General features: G+C 33.6%; 1 protein-coding gene across 2 annotated transcripts in view; it reads right to left on the bottom strand.

Moving 5' to 3' along the window:
• Positions 1 to 10995, bottom strand: part of LOC127833269 (TPR and ankyrin repeat-containing protein 1-like) — a 140263-nt gene extending 129268 nt beyond the window's left edge. For both annotated transcript variants that reach the window (XR_008027288.1, XM_052358434.1), the window contains exons 1-2: positions 10879 to 10995; positions 6191 to 6329 (exon numbers count right to left, since the gene is read on the bottom strand). Coding sequence is in view for 1 of the 2 variants with exons in the window: in XM_052358434.1 (XP_052214394.1) it covers positions 6191 to 6299 (109 nt within the window). In the remaining variant the exon portion in view is untranslated. The remainder of the gene's footprint in view (positions 1 to 6190; positions 6330 to 10878) is intronic.
• Between the last annotated feature and the right edge of the window lie 2662 nt (positions 10996 to 13657).

Here is a 13657-nt window from a genome sequence, read left to right as displayed (position 1 = left end):
GGGAAAAAATTGTGAATTAATCATGCTTAAATAATTCAGTGGTTTAACAAATAAATTTGTTTTTATTTGGTTATTTTGTCTTCTTCATGTAAACAGACGCAATATTGGGCATGTTCAACGTTAATTCAATTGCTGCAGTTTTGTTTTTCAGTTACAGTTACACTCTGTGATAAGAATTGAACAGTCAAAACCTTATAGCAAATATTTTTGACCAAAACAAACACTGGTTAGTCACACAAGTTATAAGACACTTCATTCTTAAAAAAAAAAAAAAAAAATTTTTTTTTTTTTTTTTTTTTTGGGAAATTGGGATTTTTTTTTATAATTTCGGTTTGGGATCGGGTCCGTTTGCTTTGGGAGTGCCTCCGTTGTCCGGAGGCGCAGACAGTGCTGAAAAACCCCTGGGTGTACAACCACCTAGGTCTTCCATGCGACAGGTCTCTACAGCCAAATCACTTAACAACACTAGCAACAAACTGCAAGCAACATTCCTAAACATACTGAATAGTGGGTTACATCCCGGAGGTTTAAACCTACTTACACTTAAAACGTTATACCAATCAGTGGTTTTACCTAAAGCACTTTACTGATGTTAACTTTGGAATACGTACACAAAAACAGACATTAAAAGACTTGAGGTAGCCCACAGGTTTTGCGTTAAGCACATACAGTCATTGAAATTGTCTACCACCACTGACTTTTCACTACCAGTGCTAGATATTGATTCGCAGGTTTGTAGGTAGGCTTTCCATGCTTTTTAAAAAAATATACCGATTTTTTCAAAACCACCCTCACGCTCGGCTTTGTCCATTTTATTTTCACCCCTGAGGTATATAAAAGTTCAATAATTCATTCAAATTTCCAAATATGGACATGCAGTTGGTGTGTACAGATGCAGTAAAGGTGTTTTAAGTTTAAACAAGATAAAATAAGTATTCTTTTACAGACATTTATTTTTTACAAATTTTTATCTATGAAATATCGCCATGAAATGTAAGTGATTTCAGCCAAGTAAAAATTGGGTCGGTTAAAAACAAAGTGTCATAAAATTTTAAATAGTATCATTTAAGTTATAGTTTAAACTTAATTTTTATAGAAACACTATATACAGCAAAAGTACCAAGAAATAGACAGATTTACCGTTTACTTTTTGAAATAAAAATGCAACATGCATCATTCGTAATTTCAGCAGTATTAAATTACCCAATTTAGCCATAACGTTGTTTTAATTTCAAAAATTGAAGGATGTGTATACAATTTTCAACATATTTAACAATAAACATAGCTTATATGCTATATTAAATCAAATTACGTTAGAAAAGAAATGAAACGCGTCGCAAAAAGAATGCGATGTCGGCAGGATTCGAACCTGCACGGGAAGATCCCAAAAAATTCTAAGTCCATCGCCTTAACCACTCGGCCATGACAACTTCACATCAGTGCAACCTTAAATAAGATATCCATAAGTAAACAGGTAAAAAGGCTAGTCGATCTTTGAAGAAATCGCGAACTCGTATTTTTCTGATGATAATTGGATCAAAGTCAATATTTATAGTGAAAATAATGTATTCTAAATGAATTAGGTAAACACATATCAAAATTCGAAGTTTGAAAAAAATAAAATGCATCTCTCGGAAATAACCGATCATTGAAGATCGGCATTGATCGTAAAATAAATCGCGGGAAATCATTAGAGGTGCGCTACCTTAACATATAGCAGTCTTGCCCGGGCACTATGATCCAAAATACTTAACAAAATATATTGTAGAATTTCGTTACTTGAATACCTGTACTTTATTTATTTCATGCCTATAAATAATAGTTCAAACTCATGTGTATATAAGTTTTCACTGTTTATATTGTTAATGATAACTGTGTTTAACACTTACGTTGTGTAAGATATTGTACTATGTATACATATTATGCTTATGCTATTTTGTAAATTAAGTTTGATTACTTGTTCAGCTTTTCATGTATTTGGAGGAAATAAAGTTATATATTCATAAAACAGACCTTTATATTGTATTTAAGTCACATAAAACCCTTACAAATATTTCCCATTTTAAAGTGTCTCATGAGTTTTGTAGCGATCTTTTTTTGCCCAATTGGAAAAAGTACCAGTTCCAGCACAATTGGGAAAAATGTGCGCGAAAAACAATGACATTGGAAAATACGCATCGTGAAGTACTTATATCATATTGGAAAATTGGTGTATTTGATTTTTTGCTCCCAAATACAATGTACTTTAAAATGGATAACTTAAGTGTTGTCCAGTGGTCAAAATTATATTTACTTAGGTTCAAGCCTAAGGTCAGCGATTTTTTTGCTAAAAATTACCGCCGATTTTCGGCTGCTTCCCAATTGCAAAATCAACGTTTTTTCCCAAAAAGCGTACCAAAATTTCTCTTATGACTTATGATTTCTTAACTCTAGATCTCAACTTTATTTTTTAAACATCCTACCAAATAAATAAGTTTAATTTAGTCCTTTTTGTTGAAAATAATTAAAAAATTTGCCACTTTAATCAATTAAAAATTCCCAATTTGACTCCTTTTCCCAAAATGGTTAGAAAACCCCCTGAACATGCACTTAAAAACAATTTTAATTCTGTTACTTATAATCATATTTTTAATGCTTAAATTTTTCCCAATTTCATGGTTTATCGCACTATTTTTCCCAATTTCATGGTTTATCGCGCTAATTTTCCCAATTCAAATGGCACAGGCTGTAACAAACAAAAGCAACAAAAAATCACTGAAGGTGTATAAGGAAATTAACTAAATATTGCATTTTATTAAAACAAGATGTGCTTGTGAAACACTATGCCCCCCATATATTTGACATTTGACCGTAAAGGATGACCTTGACCTTTCACCACTCAAAATGTGCAGCTCCGTGAGATACACATGCATGCCAAATATCAAGTTGCTATCTTCAATACTGCAAAAGTTATGGCCAATGGTAAAGTTTGACGCAAACAAACCAACAAACAAACAGACAGGGCAAAAACAATATGTCCCCCAGTATAGTCTGAGGGACATAAAAAATAATTTTTTTTGGAAACCTTTAATTGCGAATTTTTTTCTAATGTGGAAAAAGCCATTTTCCGGTACTTCATAAAGAAGGAAAAAAATTGCTGTTTTTATCAATGGTGGTATGTGTATGTGTAGAGCACTTGATGTAAATAATTTAAGGTTTCACCAGTCAGACTCTACTAATTGTTTCTGAAATAATGCAGCTTATAAGGTAGTAAAGGAAGAACATCATCCCAGTTGATAGGCTTTAATATTATGTTCCTTCATGAACATTAAGGGATACAGTACTGCTAAGGTGGTTAAGAATTCCTTGTTCACATATGATGAAGATGAGCAGTTGGTCAGGCATCTTAAAGGCTTTGGTTCAGTATAGCTACAGTTTTAACTGTGCACTGCAATGGAATGTCCTTGCCAGTGAACTTGATGTGAAACAGTTACTAAGACGAAACAATCCATATGACAAACCGAATGATAGATGTCATCCTGACAACTTGGGACCATAGACTGAAGGTCATCAAAACCAGGGCCAAACAGGACAGGGATGGAAATTAACAGTTGCCCGTTCGCCCGGGCCAGTAATTTTTACGTTGGGCGATTGAATTTAAAAAGCCTGTAGTCTGTCCGGGCGAATAGCTTTTTTGAAAAAGTCGTTTTGAACAATCAATACATTGTGCAGTATTTATCAATACCTTTACGCCTCTGGCGTGAAATGGTCTCAGCCAATTAAATTGTGCTGTTCAAACATCGAATAGGCATAAAGTTTACAGCGTCTGACGTAAACTTTATGTTCCAAATGGCTGCGCCAAAGTCGTAATAAATTTAAATTTGACTTTGTGTCTGGCGACTCGCCAGATTTTGATTCGGATAAATCTGAGATCTTTAATCGCCTGTTCAGCTGTAACTAACTTATGTAAATTATTAGTAGAGCTGCAACATTTCTTTTTATGTATTGACATAATTTTATGCAACCAAATGTGTTTTTGTGAAATATTTGCTCTTTTGATTTATGTATAACATGTGACTGGGGTAGTGAAAATTACTTTCAGTGCCTCAAAATAAGGTGCAGTTAAAATAATTGCATTACAACATGTATTAAGACCTTCAAATACCGGTAAAAGAACTTACATAACAAGAAAGCTTAGTGTTAATTACAATGTTCTTGCCTAGTAGGGGTCAAAATTAATCAACAAATGTACACGCAAAAGTGTGCGTTTGAGGTTAATGATCACCTCTTAAGCTTTAACTAAATTGTCAGGTCATGAATAAGTGAAAACAATGTACAAAATGTGAAAATTATGTCATTTTATTACCCAGGTGTCTTACCTCACAAATTTGTACATTCATTGAACAACAAAAATGTAGTTAAAGCATTCAGCATGGGAAAGTTCTGGGCTCGCAGTGATTTTTTTATGGCAATTTCGGGGCCGTTATTCGGCCCCATTCACCTAAAAAAGAGTGTATATTTTTCCCCAATTTTGTAGAAAAAATCCCCTCCAGAAGTTAAAAAAAAAAAAATTTTTTTTTTTTAGAAAGAACTGCCTTATGATAAATATATCTCAAATGAGATTCATTAACAACTGACAAAGTATATAACTATAATTAATATGATTTTTTATTATTATAAAGAGTTATATTAAATTAGTTTTTCCTGAATCAGTGGACTTTTCACATGAATTGCATTTTTTCCCCAAAATGGCCAGGAAAAGGCCTGATGTGTCTATATTGTGTCAATATTTGTTGATAAAAACATTCCAATTTGGTCCATTTTACTGATAAAAAATGCTCAAATTTGCCATTTTATCGATTTCGAAAATCCCAAATAGACCCACATTTGCTAGGAAAACTGAGACTGTGCATGACTGCTGAACTGTCTAAAACTAATGTTGAAAAAATAATTGATAAATTTTTAAGAAAAAGGACAGACACATTCAGTTGTGAATATTACATTCATACATACATGTTAATTCATATAATAAATCTCATTACATATAAAATAGTTAATTTTAAATTTTCCCCTTTTCCTAAAAACGACGCGTTTTTCCCCTTTGGAAGGGCCCCGCCACCATTCCCCTATAGGTGAAAAAAACATTGGCTCGTAGATTTTTTTCTGGGCAACCTAATTTCAGGAGCCATATAAAGTTATATAAAGTTTCCATCCCTTCAGGAGCAAATCTATCAGCAATTCCATTAGTAATCTGAATACTGCTCTTTTGACAACAATGAACACAGGTTTCTGTCTATGGATAGACGGACAGAGTGACAGTTAGTGCTGCTACAATATATCGGTATATATCGCAATATGCAATCTGCATATTGTATTGCTATACGATTTTCATCAAACTGGTACGAAAATTCTACAAAAAATCATCCACATTTCTGCCAGAAAAGCCATCCGAAATAATGATAACAAGGTTAACAATACAAATCTGGTTTTAGTAAAAATAAGTTATGTAAAACTAGCATTCTGAAAAGTATATTATACGGAGTAGCATTGCTACATGGGAGTCCGGAAGATCTGCTTTTGCATGTCATACTGTTAAATTTAAGATGACGCTTGTGGCAATACGAAAAAATAGTTGGTGTGCATTATACATTGAAACAAAGTTATGCTAACTGCCAATTTGCGAAAAAATGCATGGTGATATACAATGTAGTAAACATCCAAAATCGGCGCCATGCTTGTTGTTGTTGTATGTTGAAAGGGATGTTGTCGACAAACATTATAGAGGGTACAGTAACCAGTACACAATTGCACAACATGTTAAATGGGAATATCCAATGCACAAAATGACAATACTTTTCTTTCATAACAAAATGCTTTGTAAAGCCAAAAAAGAGTTTATTGTATTTATAAAGCATTTTGTAAAAAAAGGCTGGAATTGCCAATAGGATATAACTAGTATCTAAACATAGAATACATAGATTTTGTTATGTAGTTAATTTTGTTTCGGTGATTAGCCAGCGAGTTATAATTCTGGTACAAGTTAGCAATATATTGCAATACGGGTTTTTGAACTGACAATATATTGCAATACAGTTTTTGGCGTATTGTTGCAGCACTAGTGACAGTGACTGAGTGACAGAGACAGCATAAATACTGATAACTAGCATACACATTCTGTAGTTCATAGGAGATGCATATAAAACTTGAATACCATCAGGTGGATAGGCTATTCCCAGCTGCTGGCAAATCTGCATTTGTCTATTAGGCGGCCCATACCCGCCTGCATAGAATGGGCCGCCCCCTCTTCCTCTGAAAGCCATCAGCTTGCTCAGAAGTACATTGGGTACTCACTGAAATGACAAGGACGAAAAGTTAGATAACATCATTTGCTTAGTTTTCATAAAGAGAAAATTAACGTTTCAATGGTCATTGTCGGCTCGGGTACTACTTAAATGTACCCGGGTACTCTTAAGTATACTCAAATGTACCCTAGGTACACGAAATATACTAAAACGTACCCGGGAATTCTAACACTATACATGTATTGGTCGTTGTAGGCTTTTTTAATCAAATCAATTATGTTCATATTTATGTGAACATTTTGAAAAAATGGCCTCTATGATTGAAACTCATATTCAATAAAGCATGTTGAGGCACGTTTTGTTCAAAGAGAATTTTGTTTCGTATTTTGTAGGGCATTTTACAACATCGGATTTTCAGCAGGAATAAAACTTGGGTACAGTCTAAATTGGCCAGTTACGTTTGAGTATATTTTTCGTACCAAGGGTACATTTAAGTAGAACCGGAGCCGACAATGACCAATCAAGCAAAATTAACCAAAAATCTGATGTTCCCTAAAATGTTTCACCTGGGCAAGTAAAGCTAGATTGGAGGTTGACAAGTATTCCATTATAAAAAATAGTAAAAATAGTAAACTGTTAATTAATTGTAAGAAACATACTCTTACATTACTCTAGTTTCGCTCAATTGGTAATTGCAATAAATGTTTTGATACTTCTATTATAAAGTTTATCTCTCATGTATGTTGGTAAATATGTAAGTTGTCTTTAATTATATTGATATGCTAATACCCGAGACCCTAAGATAATGATCAAAGAGTATTCAGGGACACCTATAGAAAAATAGTTCCACCAGGTTAAGAGGTAGACGGTTACAACATGTGTGAAATAGTAGGGGGTAAAGGTGTTGTAAAATGCTGTGGATGACAGTTGGCTATGTAGAAGATATGAATATGGCCAATGATATAACTAAAAACATATAACATTTATGCAAAAACTTGTTGGAAATAGTAGATGGTCTTGCCTCGCTGACGCTCTTGGATAACGCTACATGTTTATTACTTTCGGCAATTCCAAATGCAGCTTTCAAAGTTAATCGATCTTGACAGGGTTTTAATTTTTTTTGGTTGGCATTTTGACAGTTCAAAAAGCGATAGCGGATGGGAACATTTGGATGGTTCTACATCATCTTATTCAACCTTATAGTTCACGCTTAAAGCAGAGAACCATTATGAAACGCAGATATGAATGACCTAGTCAGTGATTTTTTTTTGCCCAAAACTTCGCTGATATTCGGCTGCTTCCCAATTGCAAAAATTGACGTTTTTTCCCAAAAATCCAACCAAAATCTCCCAAAAAATGACAAAATTTTCCCAATAAAGCCAATAAGATTACAATATCATTTAGCGTTAATTTCGTAGAACGAGTGCCGATCGAGCTTGTCGAGTCATCGCCGAATGACAACTGACTTATGAATGTTCGCGAATGTAGCCGAATACGATTTTACGTTGCTATCCACACATCTCCTCTATATTGCAGAGGATACCGACAATAGTCGATGTATCTGATTGTTAACGCCTGTTTTTACACACGTCCAAGATGGCGGCAAGCAGAGGAAAAGTTTGCGATGACCAGTGAAAATGATAATAACACTAAAATTAACAGCGGATATCACATAGTTATTAGGAGATAGTTTAATGTGTGTGTCAATTAACCAAAATACTTCGTTTGAGATGTCAATTAACGCAAAATACTACGTTTGAGATAAACAACAACAAATATTTATTAGAAATCTTCACAGTGAATGTGCGTCACGAAAATCTGTGTTGGGAAATTGGAGTTAGTTTACTCACAAAGTTAAAGCATTTAAGATGGGTATCGTTCGAAAATGAAGAGCCAAACATGATTTGATTTATATGTTAGTGGATCTGTGTATAATCAGATTCATATGCATATTCTGCTTTATTATGTTTGTCACGCTGTATAGTTTGGTGAAATAGCATTGAACTGAGGATGTTAATTGTGCAAGATATTGAAAGGTAAACAAATGAAATGTATTATTTTAGCTCCATTTAATACAACATTAACACAGCAAGAACACTAAAGCGTGTTTGTTAATATTTGTTAATTTTTCACCATATCATATTTTACTTTAAAAAACATCCTGAATTAAATTCATACTCTTAAAGAGTTTATGATTAAATCATAATGGTACATGTATATTGAAGAATCTATAGATTATTGCAAGTTAAATATCCATGTGGAAGGATATTAACTAAACGTTGTAAAAAGACATGAAAGCAACACTTTATAATATAAAAATGCTGTCAAACATGAACTTAGCAATTTTTATTCTGTTCTTATATTGTTTTCCAATTTCATGGTTTATCGCGCTATTTTTCCCAATTTCATGGTTTATCTTGCTAATTTTCCCAATCCAAATGCCAAGGGATGTAACAAAAAAAAAAAAAAAAAAATCACTGCTAGTATGACGTAATATATATATAGCCGGTGTTACCTGTAGTAAAAATCGCCTTTTGCGTTCTATTAAAATGCAGACAAATTGGGGCCATGTTAAGTATTGAGTCACCTGTTTCGGTCGTACACAAATAATTGAAAATATTTTAGATTTAATACAATAATACAGCAAAATAAAAAATACGCACAGCAAGACATATTTACAGTCCATCAAGTCATTTATTGAGATCGTTCTTATACTTCCCCTTTTTTCCATAACACCAAGATTCTGCCATGAAAACATAAGGAAACATAGGAAAGTTGTGTAGTGCATCACCTGTTTCGGTCGATTGACTCCAGACCTAAATATTTTCGGCGAGGGTTGTCCTAACAGTTACATTAAAATAGTAGTGACTGTAGCAGGCCTTGGCATACTCGGAACTATAAAAAAAAACAAAGTTTCTGTATGTTGATGATATTTTTGTAAAAAGAGCAAAAAAAGTAATAGCAAAAATGATCAATATGTCGATGGTAATCAATTCAGATTAAAATCTGTACTTTTTATGGTCTTAATTTTTGATAAACACTGCGAGTAGCTGTCGATGTTGACATTTACTATGTACACACAAAACGATGACGTCATTCGTCACTTGGATAGAGCGCACGCGCAATAAATCTACCATCGACCGAAATAGGTGACCGACCGAAACAGGTGACTGGACAATATCTTACCGATTTTGTCTTTCTAGGGAATCAATGTGCTTTTTTAGATGCAGATATTTTTGTCACATGCGCTTTTGGTAATTTTAATGCGCAAATAACTCAAAACGCACATGAAAAAATTATCACTGAATGTGTGTATAAAGATACTTACGTATTATTGCTTTATTAGTTACAAACCATATGACAAGTCACACAAAGTGTGACAAAATTGGAAATGTAATATTTTTCGCAAATTTATCCGCAGTGAGTGCACAACTTTCCCGGACTGTAATTTTTGATAAAAACAACTACAGTCGATTGGTGTATAACGGATAGCTAAGGACTTCCGAGTCTCATTTCAACGTAAACACCATGCATTCAGTAATTAAACGATTAAACCTAGATAGACATATGTCTTTCCTATTGAAACATGCCAGCGGTTTTACATTTCCGAAAAATATTATTTGTTTACAGCGCGAATTTTATGGTACACTGATTCAGCCATTACCGGATCGCTTAGGTCTTTATCGGATTACATGTGTATCGTGTTATTTCTTGAAATTTGACACAGCATTTGTAAAAAATAATTGCAATATATGTACATTTCCAGAAAGGAAATTCATTTCTGCGTTTAATTAGACCAAATTCATGGAAATCGCTGCACAATTGATGAAGTAATTGCTGTTCAAAGCGATGCACACTATATTCCGGTCATTTTGAGTTGAATCTATAAATAGATTTGATTGCGGAAAATATGTTTTCAGAGAAATCGATTTTTCGTTATAATTTGATTATTTTTCATTAAAAATTATGTTTTTACTTATTAATATCATAGTCACACGCTTACCACATGTGTATTGGACAACTTCAATTGGGTTTATATTTAATTTGAGACAATCCCCGCATTCCTGAATATGGGTCACCACATGTCCGTTATTCACTAAATACCGAGTTGCAGCTTTCATGCTTATTTTATATGGTATGCATCAATTTGGTTTCTGAGCATTCTTACTTTTGTAAAGGACACATAATACTAAAATATTACATCAATGAACATTATGTTTACCAAACAAAATCTGCAAAATTCAAGAAACCATTCGTCTGCACTTTTCCTGTCGTCACAAAAACGGTGCGTACATAAGTTATAACGTGACCTCGTTTTTCTTTCGAAAAAAGAAACAGTTGTAAACATTGACACACATCAACAAAAACATGAATCGACTAAACAATGATAGGCTATTTGTATTCGATTAATAGAAAACTATAAATCTTAACATAAATAAAAGTATTTTGCAAAAAATGTTTAAGCTATCCGTTACTCACTAAAATCCGCTTTACATACACCAATCGACTGTAGTCATTTTAAGTAAGTTTAATTACATAAAGATCATGTGTTTAAAGATAATTGTACGTATGTTATATTGATTTATTCGTTACATACCATATGGAGAGTCACACAAAGTGTGACAATATTGTGAAATGACATAGTTTTTGAAAATGTATCCGCAGTTTCGCTTTGCACAACTTTCCCGGACTATGTCATTTTTGAAAAATACAACTTTATCGAATATCTGTATCATAATCGGCAAAGGTAAGATATCACTATATTTTTCTTATTAACCATACTAGTACTAAGTGGAATATGATGAATATAAAGTAAAATAACTGCTCATCATGATCAACGCCACCACTACCGTGGCCACCTCCGCCTTGTTGTTGTTGTTGTTGTTGTCTGGGGGCTGTATCCGTTCGCTTTGGATCAATCCTCTAAGTAGAAGTCTTCTTGAGGATAGCTTGAATCAGTGTTAATCACAATGCATATATGTAAGTTCCAGAACACAACTAATATACAGACTTCATACACATCAATTAGTTTGCCCTTTTATCACAATCTAGTGTCAGTTCATGTAATTTTTGGCTTACTAGGTCATGCAAAACCATCAAAAGTATCACGAGGACCATTTATAAGGAGAGATACATAATTTAGATACCCACTATATTTCTACAGAAAGTTGGCCTGTTCGAGATGAAACTATTCGCTCGCAGTAGATCTGTGACCATCACTCGACATCAGTCTTCTGCTTTCTCGATAGGTTGATGTGTTGCTGTAGTGATACATGAGTGCAGTCTAATATGGTCTGTATGAGTAGGTCCCCATTACAACGAATGGTAGCAAACTCCTGTCTGCCAATAATCTGTTTCACGGGCTGTTGCAGCATGTTCATTCCCTCGCTTTACCTCTGTATGAGCCTTGCACGTCAGTAGAAGATGCTCCCTGGTTTCGTCAACCATGTTGCACAGCTTTCAGGTAGCAGATACCTCGTTCCGATTGAACCGGGCTGTATTATTTTGCAAGATATAGGTTCCTGTAAGGAGCAGGGATTTGAGTTCAGCTCTCCGGACCTCTTGTGGTTTTGGATCGGTCGATGCCCAAAGATTGTGTGGATGTCCAATAGGTGCAGATTGTACCTGTATGAACTTTGCATTAGAAGTTGTTAGCTTTAACTTTTTGTATAACACGTTTGTCAGATATGTGGGGAAAATTCTGTGTGGTAAGAAAAGAGTTAACTTTCCAGTCAACTCGTGTTTTAAACGAACTCTTCTTAAAAGGATTACTAAATTCAACCTTGAAATTTCCAAATCATACTGTATCCATTGTCCATTAGTTCTTTGCGCTAGGTGTTTTGTTTTAGTTTATATTGTTTGATGTGGTGATTGTGGTATAATTGTTGTTGCTTTAACGTACAAGATACTATATTTGATTTGAATGTATACACACTGATTTTTGGCTTAGGTCAATTCGATTCAATAATACAGAATAATTCATTAGTAAAATAAAGAAATCCGTGTATTATTGTATGTATGTACTGCTGATTTACGTAATTTGTGTTAAGATTACGTGTATTTTTTATACCTTGTCGAGAATTCATCTCAATCCAATTTTTGATCGACACTCATACTGTAAAATCAACGGCAAAGAACATAACGGTCCTTTATATTGCGAATGTACTTTTAATTATGTCTCTATTCAAGAAATGTTTTCCAGGATTTATGTCACTTTATAATTTATTTTGCTTTATTTTATTCTAGGAAGCACGCGCTGAAATATTTGTTTTGCGATCAATTTGGTGAATCTTTGTTTGCAGTGTTATTTCTTTAAGTTCAAATGTATGTCAGATGAGATGCACACACAAAAACAATTAACTTAGAGTAATAATAGTCAACAAGCATTTGTTAAAACGTATTGATCTTATAGTTACGCATTTCTTGCAATTATCTTGGAATAGTGCGTATCCATACACACTGTTTATTGCCGTTAAAGCAAAGATGGTATTTTCGCACTTACATAAATACAACTTATACATGTGAATGTGTTGTTGTTTTTTGCTTTTTGGTTGAGTGATAATGTGTTGTTTGTCTAAAATACATTGAAATGCTGATGACTGGCAAATTAAATGTTTGCAATCAATTATTAATGGCAAAAACAGGTATTTGTTTCCAAACCAAAAGATTGGTCAGCTATACCTTTCTCGTGATTTTATTTAATATACGCAAGTTGTTTTCAATTTTAATGAAAACATGGATTTAAAAAATGATCAAAATCTCTTTGTCAAAAATTTTTCTCTTTATGTTTAAGGTAATTCTGCGCAAATGAAAAAGGGTCGGCACCAAGAATAATGTTTCGCCTGGTTAGGTGAAAATAACATCTTTTTAGGCCTTACATGCCTCTTAATGTGTCTCTTCTGAAAATGACACTGTATGAACTTTTGATGGCGGCAACGTGGGCCAAATATTTCTGTGTCGACCATTGGTTTTGCTTTCAACGAAAGATGATATTCGAAATATATGTAGGGATAAGAAGAAAGCTATTTTCGGTTTTAGGCTTCTTTGAATGTTTCCTAAGTAATGTATGCCATTACAAAAAAAACTTAAGATAGCATTCGTGTAAAATTGAATATGTGTATGTACTATTAAGTCTAACAAAAATCTCCATGTAGTAAAACTCATTAAAATCGTCTCAGTATGAAGCTTTTATTCTTCTGAATCTTCTGAGTTGATCTCAAGACATCGTATACGAAGTCCGAAGAAGTTTAAATAACAATTCAATTAGCCACTTTCGAGCGTATGTTTTCGCCTGACGTATTATAACAAAAGAGCGGAGCTTATAAAGCCGAATGATATCACTACGTTTTGAACTAGTGCATACAGTTTGGGCTGAC

The sequence above is a fragment of the Dreissena polymorpha genome, chromosome 6 (genome assembly GCF_020536995.1).
Source record: "Dreissena polymorpha isolate Duluth1 chromosome 6, UMN_Dpol_1.0, whole genome shotgun sequence".
In the NCBI taxonomy this organism is placed as follows: domain Eukaryota; kingdom Metazoa; phylum Mollusca; class Bivalvia; order Myida; family Dreissenidae; genus Dreissena; species Dreissena polymorpha.
Note: the sequence above shows the minus strand (reverse complement) of the source record. Positions and strands in the feature narration are given on the sequence as shown.